This window comes from Mus caroli, unplaced genomic scaffold (assembly GCF_978045245.1).
Source record: "Mus caroli unplaced genomic scaffold, Mus_caroli_1 scaffold_6, whole genome shotgun sequence".
In the NCBI taxonomy this organism is placed as follows: Eukaryota; Metazoa; Chordata; class Mammalia; order Rodentia; family Muridae; genus Mus; species Mus caroli.
Window position 1 is genome coordinate 20,059,682 of NW_028227261.1, and position 14,200 is coordinate 20,073,881.

A 14,200-nucleotide genomic window follows, 5' to 3' on the forward strand; every position below is an offset into this window, starting at 1 on the left:
TTCCAGGTCTTTGCACACCACCTGTGCCAGTTCTCACAATGGCACCTCAGGCTCTGCCCTTTGTCTGCCTCTCCTGAACCCCCTACAAACCAGGAGAGGTGTCCCACTTAACAGCCTGCCTCAAAAGCCTGGACTAGGTCCATAGAACCTTGTTACCAGTACTTGCTCTGTGTCCATGCAGTGTGACCCACTGGATGCCCAGCTCGTTGGGTTACCGTCAACCCAGTCAATCCAGTGGGTCATCACTGCTGCTTAGCGAGGGGTATTCATGTGGTAGATCCTATGTTCACCACACAGCTGTCTGCTAGACCAGGCTATGAGGATGGACTTGAAGCTCTCTGGGTATCTGGTCACCCATGTAAGGCTTCAAGGGACCTCTTGTCACATGGGTATCTGTCTGGGGAAGGCAGAGGACTGTCACCAAGCTGGCTGAGGTAAGAGACAGGGACATAAAATCTTATTTCTGACTCCTAGAGCAGAGCATCTGCTACCTGGACCGACCACCCCTCCAACAACAGACTTTCCCATCACTCCTGGCAACCACCCCAATATCCTTCAAGGGCAAGCTCCTATATATCCCTGTTCCAGACCATGCTACCCATTTGAAATCACTCAGTGGCCCATTAGCTCATCTTATGTCTGTTCCTCCAACTGGAAAGAAGCTGTGGGAGGCCAGGGACCTCACTCATCCAGATCCCGCAGCCTCGGGTGAATAGCTGGCTCAGGACATGAACCTGGGAAGTATTTGCTAAATGAATTAACAGCTAATGAAAAGCCTTATTGGGCCGGGGGGCGGGGGGGAGGGGTGCTGGAGAGGCTTAGTGGTTAGAGCACTGGCTGCTCTTCTAGAGGTCCTGAGTTCAATTCCCAGCAACCACATGGTGGCTCACAACCATCTTAATGGGATCTGATGCCCTCTTCTGTTGTGTCTGAAGACAGCTACAGTGTACTCACATACATAAAATAAATATATCTTAAAGAAAGAAAAGAAAAGTCTTACAGGGCCAGGCATGGTGGCACACACCTTTAATCTCAGTACTGGGGCGGGGCGGAGGGGGGGGGGGGAGACAGAGGCAGGAGGATTGTTGTGAATTCAAAGCCAGCCTGGTCTTGATAAGAGTTCCAGGACACTCAGGGCTAAATAGAGAGACCCTATCTCAAAAGAACAATGATAACAACAAAGGAAAGAGAGGGGGAGAGGGGAAAGAGGAGAGAGAGACAGAGAGACAGAGATAGAGAGAGAGACAGAGAGATCTAAAGGACACCTATGTGCCGACTACATCCCTGTTTATATGTTTATGGGCATAAACATGTTCAGACAAGGCAAGCTTCAAGCCCAAACTCACACAGCAAATAGCCAGGCCAGGTCAAAGGAGCTAGTCCTGCTGGAGCCTAGGTGCCCAAGAATGTATGGGGATGACCTTAGTTATAGGAAGAAGTGATTTATCCACAGATCGCTTGAGTCACCAGGCAGGCTTCCCTCCAGTATGTCCTTCTCATGTCACTGGCCCTGAAATGGGGAATCCCAGACACCCACTGCATCAGGGAAGAAAGGAAGACTCAGGTGAGGGACAGCTCAGGGTGGTCAGCTGGGACAGCCAGCATGTGTGGGCCAGAGCCAGGGCACCAGTAGGCACTGTGTTCATTCACGCAGGAACAGGAGAAGGTGTCATCACCCTCGGGCAGAGGCCTCCAGGACATCAAGCAGACCGGCTGCTGTGTATTCAATGACAGTGGAAGAGGAGGAGGACCACGGTCAGGGTCGGGTGTGTGCCAGGCCTTAAGTTGGTCCTTAGTGCATGCTGCCTTGTAGAATCACCATCACAGTTTCTAGCCAAATCTTGCTGGGGTCCCAAATAACCTCTTTCCCCTCTAGTTATACAAATGCCGGTATCTGCCTGGGGTCGGGGCAAGAGGCTCAGCTAACCTGGACATGTGTGTGGTGTCTTGACTTGAACCCATTTCTTCCCTGGGCCTAGTTCCTTGTTCGTCTGTTATAACTCTCTCTGTCTCTGTCTCTCCCCCACTCCCGCAATCCGCCCCCCTCCAGGCTAAAGACCTAACAAGTAGGGAAACTGAGGCCCCCCAGAGGCTCCCTAGCTTCCCAAATCTGTGGTGGCATTCACAAGCCAGACCCAAAGCCAAGAATCTGGAGCTCAGCCCTCCCTGAGCACCAGCAGGATACTGGTCTCCAAAGCCCCAGAACAATTCAGCTTCAAAGAAGAGTTCGGGATAAGTCCTGATACGAGGGTTCAGAGACTCCCGACACCCCCACCCCCAGGAGATCAGACACATGGCCTGGTGGGTAACTGCTGCTCTCAGCGGCCAGACATGGCCGAGGCTCTGTGCCCAGCACATGCCATCTGCTCTTCTCTGCCATGATCTCCTAGAACATCCTCTTGCACGGGCTCATCCCCTACCGGACACAAGCCACAAACTCTACCTCCCTAGTCTGTCGCGCACATGCGCAGTGCCATTCAGCCCGCCCGTCTATTGCGCACATACGCAGTGCCATGCAACCCACTTCCCTCTTGGGTCATTGTAGTGAAACGGTCAGTGTTAATTGTCAGCTTGAAAGAGTCTAGAATCACGTGACTGAAGTGTCTCCGCGCAAGCCTGTGGGATTGTTTTGATTGGATGGGGAGAGCCAGTTTCTGTGGATGGCAGTTCCCTAGCTGTCACCCTGGACCCTATGAGGAGAGTAAGCAAGCTGAGCAGCAGGCATTCCTGGCTCTCTTTCCTGGTTGGGGATGGGATGTGACCAGCTGCTTCCAGCTCCCATTGCCTTGCTTTCCCTGCCATGACAGTCTGTGCTTTTAATCTGGGCTCATTCTTTTCCTCTCCCGACTGAGTAACTCCAAGAGTCATGGCCTTTTTCTTGCGTCTACTGCTTGCCACCTGCCCCCCTGGGTTGCACAGGCTTTGGCCCTCTGAGAGTTCCCCACATTAATACCCAAATTTGTCTACTTTGGCCAATAATCTTGCATAAGATCCTGCATCCCGGGTTAGAGAGATGGTTCAGTGGTTAAGAGCACTGACTACTCTTCCAGAGGTCCTGAGTTCAATTCCCAGCAACCGCATGGTGGCTCACAACCATCTGTAATGGGATCTGATACCCTCTTCTGGTGTGTCTGAAGACAGCGACAGTATACTCATATTCATAAATAAATACATTAAAAAAATAAAAGATCCTGCACCCTAAGATACCAAGAAAGCCTCCTCCTAAGCCACCCCCTAAGTCACCTCAAGTGCTCAGGCACATGAGACATGGTCTCTGTGTACTAATGAATCCTTTCTTTCAGCGTAAATACTCACAGAGGCAGAAAACATCCCCAAAGAGCCTCGGTGCAGTAATTTCTTTTTTTTTTTTTTTTTAAAGATTTATTTATTACATGTAAGTACACTGTAGCTGTCTTCAGACACTCCAGAAGAGGGCGCCAGATCTCGTTACGGATGGTTGTGAGCCACCATGTGGTTGCTGGGATTAGAACTCTGGACCTTCGGAAGAGCAGTCGGGTGCTCTTACCCACTGAGCCATCTCTCCAGTCCGGTGCAGTAATTTCTAATGATAACACTGGCATGATCATGGGCCATGGAAGGCCCAGCCTGCAAAGCAGGTTGAGAAATGCCACAAAGTAACTGAGTGGAAGCCAGAGTGGGCATTTGAACCTGGGTCTGTCTAACTACAAGGTTCAGAGCTTTCCTGACAAAGGGTGCAGCCTGAGCATCCACAGGATGTAGGGACAAGCAAGACCAAGCAAGAACCAACCTTGAACAGGTGTGGGTGCTATGCACAGGATTTATGGCAATCATTTGCCTAGGCCAAACTGCAAAACCATAGCCGTCCTAACTCTGGTCTCCTGAAGCTACAGAGAAGCTTCCTGGCAGAAGGTGTCTCTCGTAGGCCCCTTCCAGGGGTTGCCCTTTTGTACAGCATGATGGGAAGGGTCAAGGAGAGTGGCTTCAGCTAAGCTGGAGGGTGAAGGGAGCCAGGATGCAAATATGCAACCCTGCCTAGGGGGAGCAGCCTCAGAGGGCTCCCTTCTCTTACTGAAGAGCTGTGTGCATGTGTGTGTGTGTGTGAGGGTCAGACCCCAGAACACACACAGGCTCAGGCAGCTCAGACCCTTTGGAACGTATCTAAACTGCTTAGCAGTGCAAAGGACCACTTCAAGGGCAGGGAGCTGCCTGTCACTGGGAACATACAAGATGTGACAGGTGGGCCAGTAAGATGGCTCAGCAGATAAGGGTGCTTGCTGTCCAGCATGGAACCTGTGTCCCTTCCCGCCCAACCCCCCAAGGACGCATCTCAGGGGAGGAAAGAACTGCTTCCTGAAAGTTGTCCTCTGACTTCCACAAGCCCCCCCCATCCCCTCACCCCCCCCTATCCAACTAACTAAAATAAATAAACATAATAAAAAATTTTAAAAACAAAGGGTGACAGGTCAATGGAGGCACAGGAGGCTCAAGAGGCCCATAAATTTAGCTGAAGGTAGAGATGTGTTTCTCTCACAAGGCCCCGAAAGCTTCTAGCAGCACTCAAGGGGATCACGAGCAGACGAAGCGGTTCCTTGCCAAGTGGGAGGCTACAAGAGGTGCTTCTCCTGCCAAAGACTCCAGGGGCTCTGTAACCTTTAAGATTCCTCAAAGCCAGGCAGCTGAGACTTCGTGCTACCGTAGGGCAGTGGCTGACCTATCTAAACCCCCCCCCCGCCCGCCCTGCACCCATCTTACCTGCAGAACCCACTCGGTCCCAGCCTCTCCCAAGCTCACACCCACCTGTGGCCTCACACCCTCTCAGGCTTCCAGTCACCTGCTCCTCACTGTCCACAGGACATGTTGAGCACATTCCTGCCTCAGGACCTGCTGCTCCTGGATACCCCAAACTCTTCTCATGTTTGGCTCCACCCCTTCCTCAAGTTCCAGTCTAAACACTAGATCTTAAAATCCTTCCAGAACGTTCTCTCCCCGCCTCAGCTTCCTTCTGGCCTGGGAACAATACATGGCTTGTGGAATCACTGGGACAAAGCAGGTCATCTACCTGTGTGAAGGGCAGTGGGACGCAGCCCAGAGCGGCCAGCCTCCTCTGTCACTCATAAGCCTGCTTGCGACTTCAGTGCGAGGCAGAGGCAGATATCTGTCAGCTTATAACCCCCTTTTCCTATTCATTTCTCAGATGAGGATACCAAGGCCCAGAGAAGTACTGCCAGTCATGGCCAAACAGAAATATCTCGGTTTGTCTCGTGTTTCACTGACTCCAGCACCTGGAACCCTGCCCACACGCAGTAGGTGTTTAGTGGTCGCTGCAAACTCCTCGAACGCAGTAGGTGTTTAATGGTTGCTGCTGATTCTCAGTTCTTAGAAACCTGTAGGTACACAATAGTTGCCTGAGGCCAAGTGGGTTCATGGTAAATAATCATAGCTCCACTTCACTCTGGACAGCCAGGAGCGTGTGTGTGTGTGTGTGTGTGTGTGTGTGTGTACTTCAGACTCCATCAGCTACCTCTGTTCTTGTATGTCTAGGTCTAGGAACTTAGGTCCCTCTCAGAATGGTTGCTGGGATGTATTCTTGCCCCTGTGTCCTATAGGATTCCTTACTCTTGTTTAGCTGGGAGAGACGACACTCACTGCCTTGGCCAGCTCAACCTTGGTGTTTGCCCCACAAGGTCCCTGCCCAGAGCTGGGAGCAGGTGTGGGCTCAGGAGGTAGCTGCTGGCTCCCGGCCTGGGCTCTGCCAGCTGCCCGCCGGGGGCCTACCCACCAGATGCATAATAGATGAGGTGGCCCAGCAGGCTGTGCCTACTTGGCATTTCAAAACTGCTAATGAGGCCTGTGCCAGGTCCCAAGACCTCTGGCTTTATGACAGCTGAGAGGAGCCACTGAGGGCAGGGACCACCACCAAAGCCCACCTCACACCTGCTGCATCTGTAAGATTGAGCTGGCAGGCCCCGTTCACCAATTACTGACTGCCTGTTCTGTGTTAGCCACTTGCACTGCGTCTCCGTTCCCTCATCTATAAAGTGAGGCCCTGGCCACACTGTGGAGGGAACACATTTTGGTGGCAGGTGAGTCCTCCCTGTGAGACACTCAGCAATGACTCTCATTTGGGACACATTTGGGGCAACCTCCCTCCCTCTGCTCTCCCACAGCAAGGTACCCATTTCTGTAGTTTGCAGGCTCGACCAAGGTCCCTTCTCCAGCAAGAGAGGGAGCCCGATTTAAGTCCACCCTACCTGCTGCAAGACCTTTACCATCCTCTGGCTAAATTGTGGCCTGTGAAATGCAGGTGTGTTCTCAGGGCTGACCAAGGCCATCACAGAGGAATGACCAGTACCGTGTTGGCTGGGCTCTGTGCCTTTGCCTCCAAGGCCCCTAGTTTTCAGGACCAACCAACGGCTTCTCTCACAGTCCTTCCCAGAAGCCCCTGTCTTGTGCAAGCCCACCAGCTGCCCCCAGACCTCTTGTCCTGCCTCCATTTGGATCCACCTTAAATGCCCAGCCCCTCCACCAGGTTAGCTGGGTCCTTAGAGCTGCAGACGCAGACTCACACCTCCATTCTGAAATATCCACCCAGGCACTTGGCTGGGTGTAGTGGGGGACAGAGACCTGCTGATCTAGGACTCACAGGTATCTGAAGTGAAGCCCTGAAGGAGCTATGTCAGAGAAGTGCAGGGCCTGTCTCATACTTCAGGGTCACATGGACACATTCAATGCCACAGACAGCACCTTATAGAAACTCCCATCTCGGCAAACGTATTGAGCTCTGAGAAGGGCTTTGAGAAGCGACTGACCTGCCCAAGGTCCCGCGACTAGAACACGTCAGAGGCAGATTCCTCCCACACCTGTCAGCCTTCCCAATCCTTGCTCTTTCTGCTAACTAGGGAACAATCAGTAACGTGTGTGAGATAAACAAGCAGGCGTGATGTGGGATCAGAAAAGAACTCCTTCCCCTGCCACCCAGCAGCTGAAGAAAGAAGGTGTCTGGAGGAAGCATGCTGGGATAGGGGAGACACATGTGCAAAGCATCGTGGTAGTTCTAATCAGATGTCCCTGTTGGTCAGAGATGCAGGCCCTGTGAGAAATAAAGTCCTGCTAGAGAGGAAGGTAGGGACAGGTCATGTGTATCAGGAGATATGGTAGGAAGTTTGCCATTCCGGGTGTAGGCTAGGATGGGACTGGCTGTAGGGCGGGGTGGGGTGGGGCACATCCGGATTAGCACCTCGGACAGCTGCTAAAGCAGTGGCGGGGCAGGGCAAGGAATTATGGGTAACAGGTGCATCCTGAGGACTCAAGATCCTTAACATCCTAGAGAGTGTCAAAGCCACACAGCCGGTCAGTTGCTCTCCGTCCTGGGACCCTGTCTTTAGCTCTTAGTTCAGAGCGTTTGCCTAAGTCAGCCTTGGATACCTGACCCCACTGGAACCTCCCTGAGGCTTGGAGACCCCTGCTCAGAGCTGGGGAAAGATATAGACCTGGAGGCTGCTGCTGGTTCCCATCAGGTTCCCATGTAGGTTCGACATCAAAGTTCAATTCTCTATGGCCTTGGGCAAGTCACTTGTCCACTCTGTGTCTCACCCAGACAGAATTAGAGATAACAGTCATAAAATCAGAGCTGTGCTCAGGATGACTTGAGTCAATACATACAAGCACCCGACAGTCACAAAGTACCTGACAAGTGGCAGCTACTGCTGCTTGAAGCTTTGCAAGGGAGCCACCTTCCTCACCTCTGTTGGCATCTCCTCCCCCTACCCCTGCTCTTGGCACACCAATCTGACTCAGCATGGCACCAAGGGCAAAGCTCAGAAAGGGAGAGTCACTGGCCCCCAAGCTGCACAGCGAGCAACAAAGGAAACTGAGGAAGGGGCCCTGGAGCTCAGCCTGGACACCTGAGTACCTCCTGCTCCGCTTCCCAGGGCCTTGGGCACTCCAGCAGCTGGAACACTGTGGGGTGTGCAGGCTCCAGGAAACCCCCAGCAGGGGCAGGAACCTAGAATGGGGGCTGGAGCCATGGGGGAGCTCCCACTGGCATTGAGGCAACTGCAGGAACAGCCGGAAGGGCCATGTGATGTTAGTGCCAGGGAAGCTGGGAGGTGCCCGCCTGTGGGGCATCAGGTGCCCAGTGCTGTGTGAATCTTGAGGTGAGGCTGCACCTCTGCCCACTGCCTGGCGCCTCTTGGTGTTGGGGAAGCTGTTGATGCTACCTCCTCCAAAGGGAGGGCAGCCTCAGACACAGGGAACAGCTTCGGGGCTCAGTATGAATGGGACTAAAGGATTGGGGGTCAGCAAGAAGGCAGGACACCTCCTGCCCAGCGGAGAGGCACACCAGAGCAAAGACTGGTGAATGAAAAGGGAAGGAAATATTTGGATGAGGGCCTCTCACACACCAGCCTGGGTCTGCACACCTGAGTTCTCCAACCTCACGCCACTAAATAGGCATCTATACCCCCATATCCCAGATGAGATAGCTGAGGTTCGGGGAAGTGGCAAAGCTAAGATCTGACTCCAAGGCTGAGCTTCAGCAACAACCGTGAGGAGAATATGTGGGTCCTAGGGGAAAGATCTCCCGTGCCCTTCCCTGAAGGGCTGTAGGTCCGATTTGTCAGTATAGAGGGTGGGAATGGGCTGGGGGTGCCCCCAGGGAGCAGCCAAGGCAACCCAGATGCTCCCGAGGACCCCCGGTACTCACCACACACTCTGTCGAGGGGAGAAGGATTTGTCCACCCTGAAACACAGTAAGTGGATAGCCCATGAGGGGACATCTGTCATGGCCTTGCAAGGTGCACCAGACCCATTCCGATCTATCCTGCCCCCTGGTGGCCAGAAGAAACACTGCTGCTAAAGGTACCAGACGGCCTCATAATCTGACCAGACCCTGAGGTCAGGGTGGACCCCTGGGAAGGTGGGCCAAGGCTATGCAAATGAGGGACAGGAGCAGGGAACATGAGGGTCAGCAGGGGTGGAGTCAGAAGTGTTTCTGAGCCGAGCAGAGGACAGTGTTAGAGGGTCAGGGTAAGGCTATAGAGGTGCGGACAGGCTGGGAGGTGTGCTAGGTGGTAATGGCTCATGGCAGGATTCCATGTCCTCCGCAAGCCCCACAGCCTTGTCCCAGCTCATATTCACCCAGGAGCCAATCACCTCAGGACCTGAGCAATCCTCCCCTCACCCCAAGAACACACCCCTGCATTTCCGAGTTCATGGGCATCCCCAGACGACATTCCCTGTGCCCTGTAGGCCTGGACTGGAGGAGGGTGGGTGGGCAGGGCCATCTGAGAGGGCACCTTGATGTGGGGGAGCGTTGGGGCTCCGCCCTCCTTCCTAGTGGGGGACCACAGGACTGGGTCACTGTTGGGAAAACAAACAGCCTTGCCTTTTGCCTGAAGCAAGCAAAGAGCAGAGAGGAAGGGAAAAACTGGGCTGCAATGGTTGAGGGGTTGGGGACCGGAGGGGGTTGGGACTGGGGGCGGGGTGGGCACGGAGCTAGGGTGCATGGAGGATCCTGCTGGGGAGAAAGTAAGACTGGGAAAGCCAAGACTCACAGCCAAGGTTACAAAGTAGACCCCACCCTCACCTTCTGAGCTGCCTGGATGGAAGTCCCACACCGCCTAAGCTGGCCTCACTTGACAGCTAAGGCCTTGCCCCCAAAAGGTGCTTCTCTGTCTGTCCGCCTTGTCCCTCTGCAGGGGGTCTCATCTGAGGTCGAGCAGTCAAGAAGAGAGCACCTCCCCTACACACAGCTCATGGGACACTGACTGAAGCCCACGCCACCACACCAAACCCTAACTGTGTCCCTCTGACGGTTGTGAGGCCAGACTGGTGAAGGTCACACAGCCCCTTGGCTAGCCCAGGAAAGACCACTGTCTGTACAACCTATCAGGTTTGCCAAATCTCTGCTCCTGGCAACAAACCTGTCCTGTCCCACCTCTGCATCCTTCAGGGTGGGTGCTTAGAGTCATGGAGGTGAGCCCCTCCCACCCACCCCCATGGACCATCTATCACTCAGCCCTCAGCCCCAGCCTCCAGGACAGGCAGGAAGCATATAGGGGGGCCGGCTTGCACAAGACAAAGTGATCAAAGCAGGAGGAACCAACTTCCAAAGCCTCAGTAGCCAGACTGCAGAGGCCAAGTAGAGCCTTTGAGACTCTCTACCTAACCACACACACCTATCCCTGCACCCACCCAGTTGGGGACCACACACACACACACACACACACACACACACACACCGAGGCATCCTTTAGTCTCACACGAATGTTTATCGACACTGTGATCCACACTTACTCTCACCCCCACATGTGCACGTGAACACCCAACAGAGCACGCGGGCGCTCACGAGCCCCGCGCACGACTCGGATGTACGCTTGCCTCGCAGCCTCCGCACCCCTCCCCACCGCTGAGGCCAGCGCACCCGAGCAAGACCCCGGCTGAGCACATGCACTCGCACACGGGGGGCGCACCTACCCTCCATAGGCACCGAAGGTGAAGCTGCGCTTCCGGCCGCTCATGGTATCGTCGCCGCTGCCCGTCGCCAGCCCAGCGCGGGTCACCTTGGCAACGCCGCCCCAGCCCGGACCGTGTGCGCCCCGGGCCGTCCGCCAGCTGAGGTCCGGGCACAGAAAGGGCCGCTTGTTCGCTCCGGGGCCGCGGGGCTTTCCGAGAGCGCCACCCCCACGCTGCCGCCCAGCCCCGTCCACAGAACCACCTCCAGTCCTCCCCAGGGAGAGGTGCCAAGGGTGTCCCACAGGGAAAGTTGGATCAGGCTGGCCTCCAGCTGAGTTAATGCCGAGACAGTGCACAGCCCATCAGCTCCTGGGCTGATGGCCCTGTGGCCCGGGGCCAACATTGTTTTGAATGAGGGGCCCTCCTGTTGTCCCAGCTGAGCCCCCCTCAGAATTTTGCATTACCCCTGCGTGAAGAGCAGCAAAGAGAGGGAAGTTTGCAAGTACATCTAGCCTCGGATTCGCCATGAATCCACTTTGGGAGACAAACAGGGTTCAATCATACATTTAATCCAGGCGCAGTAGATCTCCCCTCTACTCTGACCCGTGGAGATGACAGCTAACAGCGGAACACAGGCCCAACCCCCTGCAATGCTCCCTCACCCCTGTCCAGAGAGGCCCCAGGAGACAATCTGTGTTCTCTTCTGCTTAAGAACTTCAGGGGCAGGCTAGGAGGGAGGAGGGAGGACGGAACACCGAAGGAACCAAGCCAGGTGGCAAAGATTCTTCGAAGCTTTTCTGTAACTGAGCTAGGGCTGGCTCTTTCATCTTTTGGAAATGATGGCTGTGATTGACAAGGGCCTAGACTCCAGTCTGCTTCTCCCAGACAGGGCTGGGCAGGGCTCACGACAGTTACTGAGCCAGCTGCCCCTCAGCCCCACTCCTATCCAGCCCTTTGCTCCATGCTCAGAGGAATGGAGGAGGCCCGAGGAGGGCCCTGCAGGGTTCAGAGCTCCTTTGAGGTTGCTAAGAACTCCCACCTTAGTTTCTGACTCCCTTCTGGACCGCTTGGCAGGGTGGCAGGGTGCTCAGAATGGGGTTGGAGGCTCAGTGGGTTGTGCTGGAGGCCAGCTGCAGGCTCCACTGAAGAGAGACCTCCACCGCAGGGCAGTGTTAGAAGCCCATTGTGTACTGAGTGGCCAGCTAGGGCTGGCTAGTGGGGAGGAGTGAGTCTGGGAGCACCACAGCCATCCCCTGAGGAGAGGACAACTTGTTCCAACTTCTGTGAAGTAGCAGAGGTTTCTCAGGTAGGAGCAGGATGGGGCAAGAAGAGCCTGGATTCAGCCTGGGCAGTGTGTGGTGGGGGCTGCCTAGCCCTAGGCTCACCCACCCAGGACTCCAGTCCTATCTGCACTGCGCTGCTCCCTTGAGCACGGGCCTCAGCCTCCTTAGGTTCATTGAGGGTGCCCAATTCCTGAGTGGATTCTGAATGCCCAATTGGCAGGGTGGCCAAGAAGCCACCTATATGCCAAGTTTCCCAGCTGGGTCTGGCCCCAGGGAGGCCCCCCTGGTGTTGGGACAGAGGGCCCTTGAGACAGGCCATGGGGGCTACAGGGTTCCCACCAAGGACAAAGAGCCCAGTGTGGGCTCTAGCCTCTGAGCTCCGTGCAACTGCAGCTGCCTGGTTGGCAAGAGACGGGGGTGGGACAGTCAGGGAGCGAGTTCATGCTCTCTCAGCCACAGATGTGGCTGGCACTCCTTGGCTCACTCCTAGTCCCCCTTAGGCCAGCAACCCTTAAATACACCCTCTTAGCCTGCACAGTCACCTATGAGAACTCACTCCACATCACATCACCGGTGCCAAAGATGAACAGCCAAGGATGAGGGATGGGGAAGCCTGCACTTACATCCTGTGGGCTCTCCTAGGGTTCCAACCCAGCTCTCTCATCTGTCTGTTGTGTGGCCTAGGGTAAGGTGCTTAATCTTTCTGCACCTCACTTTTTCCATCTGCAAAATGGGGCTGGTAATGAAGGTGCTGATCATTCAAACTAACTGTACATTAATTAAACTGTCAATCATAAAACACTAGTAAAACCTTCACTGCAGCATGATTGGGAGGAAGCTTGCCTAGATCGATGAGTTTGCCATTCTAAAAGAATAGCAAAAATTTACTGGTAAAGAAGCTAACTGGCCACCCAGAGAGAGAGATGCTGAGCCACAGAGCTATGGGAAAGAATGGACCAGGTGTAGTAGCCATGCCTGAAAACCCAGCACTCGGGAGGCAGAGGGGAGTGGAACTCTCTGGGTTCAAGGCCAGCCTGGTCTATATAACCGGTTCCAAGCCAGCCAATATTACTACATAGTGTGTGACACACTGTCACAATAAAGAAATAAAATAGCCGGGTGTGGTGGCACACGCCTTTAATCCCAGCACTCGGGAGGCAGAGACAGGCGGATTTCTGAGTTCGAGGCCAGCCTGGTCTACAGAGTGAGCTCCAGGACAGCCAAGGCTACACAGAGAAACCTTGTCTCGAAAAAAAACCAAAAAAAAAAAAAAAAAAAAAGAAATAAAATAATAGAACCAGGCATGGTGATACACACCTCCATGTATCTCAAAAAGACGACCAAGTGTGGGGTGGGGTGGGGTGGGGGGTGCTGCTGGAGAAATGCTCGGAGCACTGGATGAGGACCTTGGTTTGTCCCCAGTATCCACATGGTGACTCACAACCATCTGTAACTCCAGTTCCAGGAGATACAAAGACCTCCTCTGGTTTCCATGGGTACCAAGCTGCATATGATATGCATGCATGCATGCATATGTATATATATATATATATATATATATATATATATACATACATATGTACATACATATATTCAGAACACTCACACTCATAAGATAATAATAAAACTTTAACGTAGTATTAAAGAAAGAATGAGGTGATCTGTTTGAGCACACAGAACTGCCTCCCAGATAAACACACAGAGAGACAGCAACATGTGGGACTTGTCCTGCAGCAGGCTCAGGAAGACATCAGCCACCACAGTCCACAGCAACAGGGAGCTCGCTATCCCCACTCAGCACAGAGTAGGCGCTTGCAGGCTGGCCCTGATGCACTCTTGAGGAGTCCCCTTTCTTTGGTCTCTCACCTAGGAAAGGAAGCCACGGGCCAGGGGTGAGGCTAGTGGGTGAGGGGTGGGTCAAAAGGAAAATGGAGCCTGCTCTCCAGGCTCAGTTCCTTCTGGGAAGCCACCTCCTCTTCTAGGCCTCCTGACTCTGCACCTGATGAAGAAGGGAAGGAGCAGGGGTGGGGAGTAGCTCCTTCCCCCAAGCTCACCCCGAGGCTGAACCCTGAGCAGCCGGCTCACCTGCCTATAACAATCCCCCCCCCTCCCAGCCCCCAGCAGGGAACTGGAGGACAGAGTGAAGGGCAAGCCCCAGGAAGACCCCAGGCTGGGCTCCACATGCCACTTGCCAGGGTCTCCAAACCACCTCCTTCTCTCTCAAGTCATTCCCATGGAGGGATATGCTCAGGTTCCCCTGGGCAAGAGGCATGGCAGGCCTGGGCTCTCCGCCCTGCTCTTGGCAGCTCCTGAGTGGCTTGGCTGGAATCTGTTTCCTCCCTGGGCTTAGGTCTGCTCATGTGTTAATCAATCTCCCTCACACATGCACACCGGTCTCTTTCTCTCCAGGTTAAAGGCCTAACACTGGCAACATACACTTGCCGAGAAGGAATTCCACCCACCATGGGACGCACTCGAAT

General features: G+C 54.2%; 1 protein-coding gene across 14 annotated transcripts in view; it reads right to left on the reverse strand.

The window, feature by feature from the left end:
* Positions 1 to 14,200, reverse strand: part of Rap1gap (RAP1 GTPase activating protein) — a 63,723-nt gene that overhangs the window by 36,519 nt on the left and 13,004 nt on the right. For 4 of the 14 annotated variants that reach the window (XR_015047299.1, XR_003836472.2, XR_003836470.2 and 1 more), the window contains exons 1-2: positions 10,459 to 10,595; positions 8,687 to 8,722 (exon numbers count right to left, since the gene is read on the reverse strand). The exons of 2 other annotated variants lie outside the window; for them this stretch is intronic. Coding sequence is in view for 7 of the 12 variants with exons in the window: in XM_085838808.1 (XP_085694934.1) it covers positions 8,687 to 8,722; positions 10,459 to 10,502 (80 nt within the window). In the remaining 5 variants the exon portion in view is untranslated. Of the gene's footprint in view, positions 1 to 8,686; positions 8,723 to 10,458; positions 10,597 to 14,200 lie in introns of those variants that run through there. 8 more of the 14 variants (XR_003836471.2, XM_085838811.1, XM_021159443.3 and 5 more) reach the window with 6 other exon arrangements.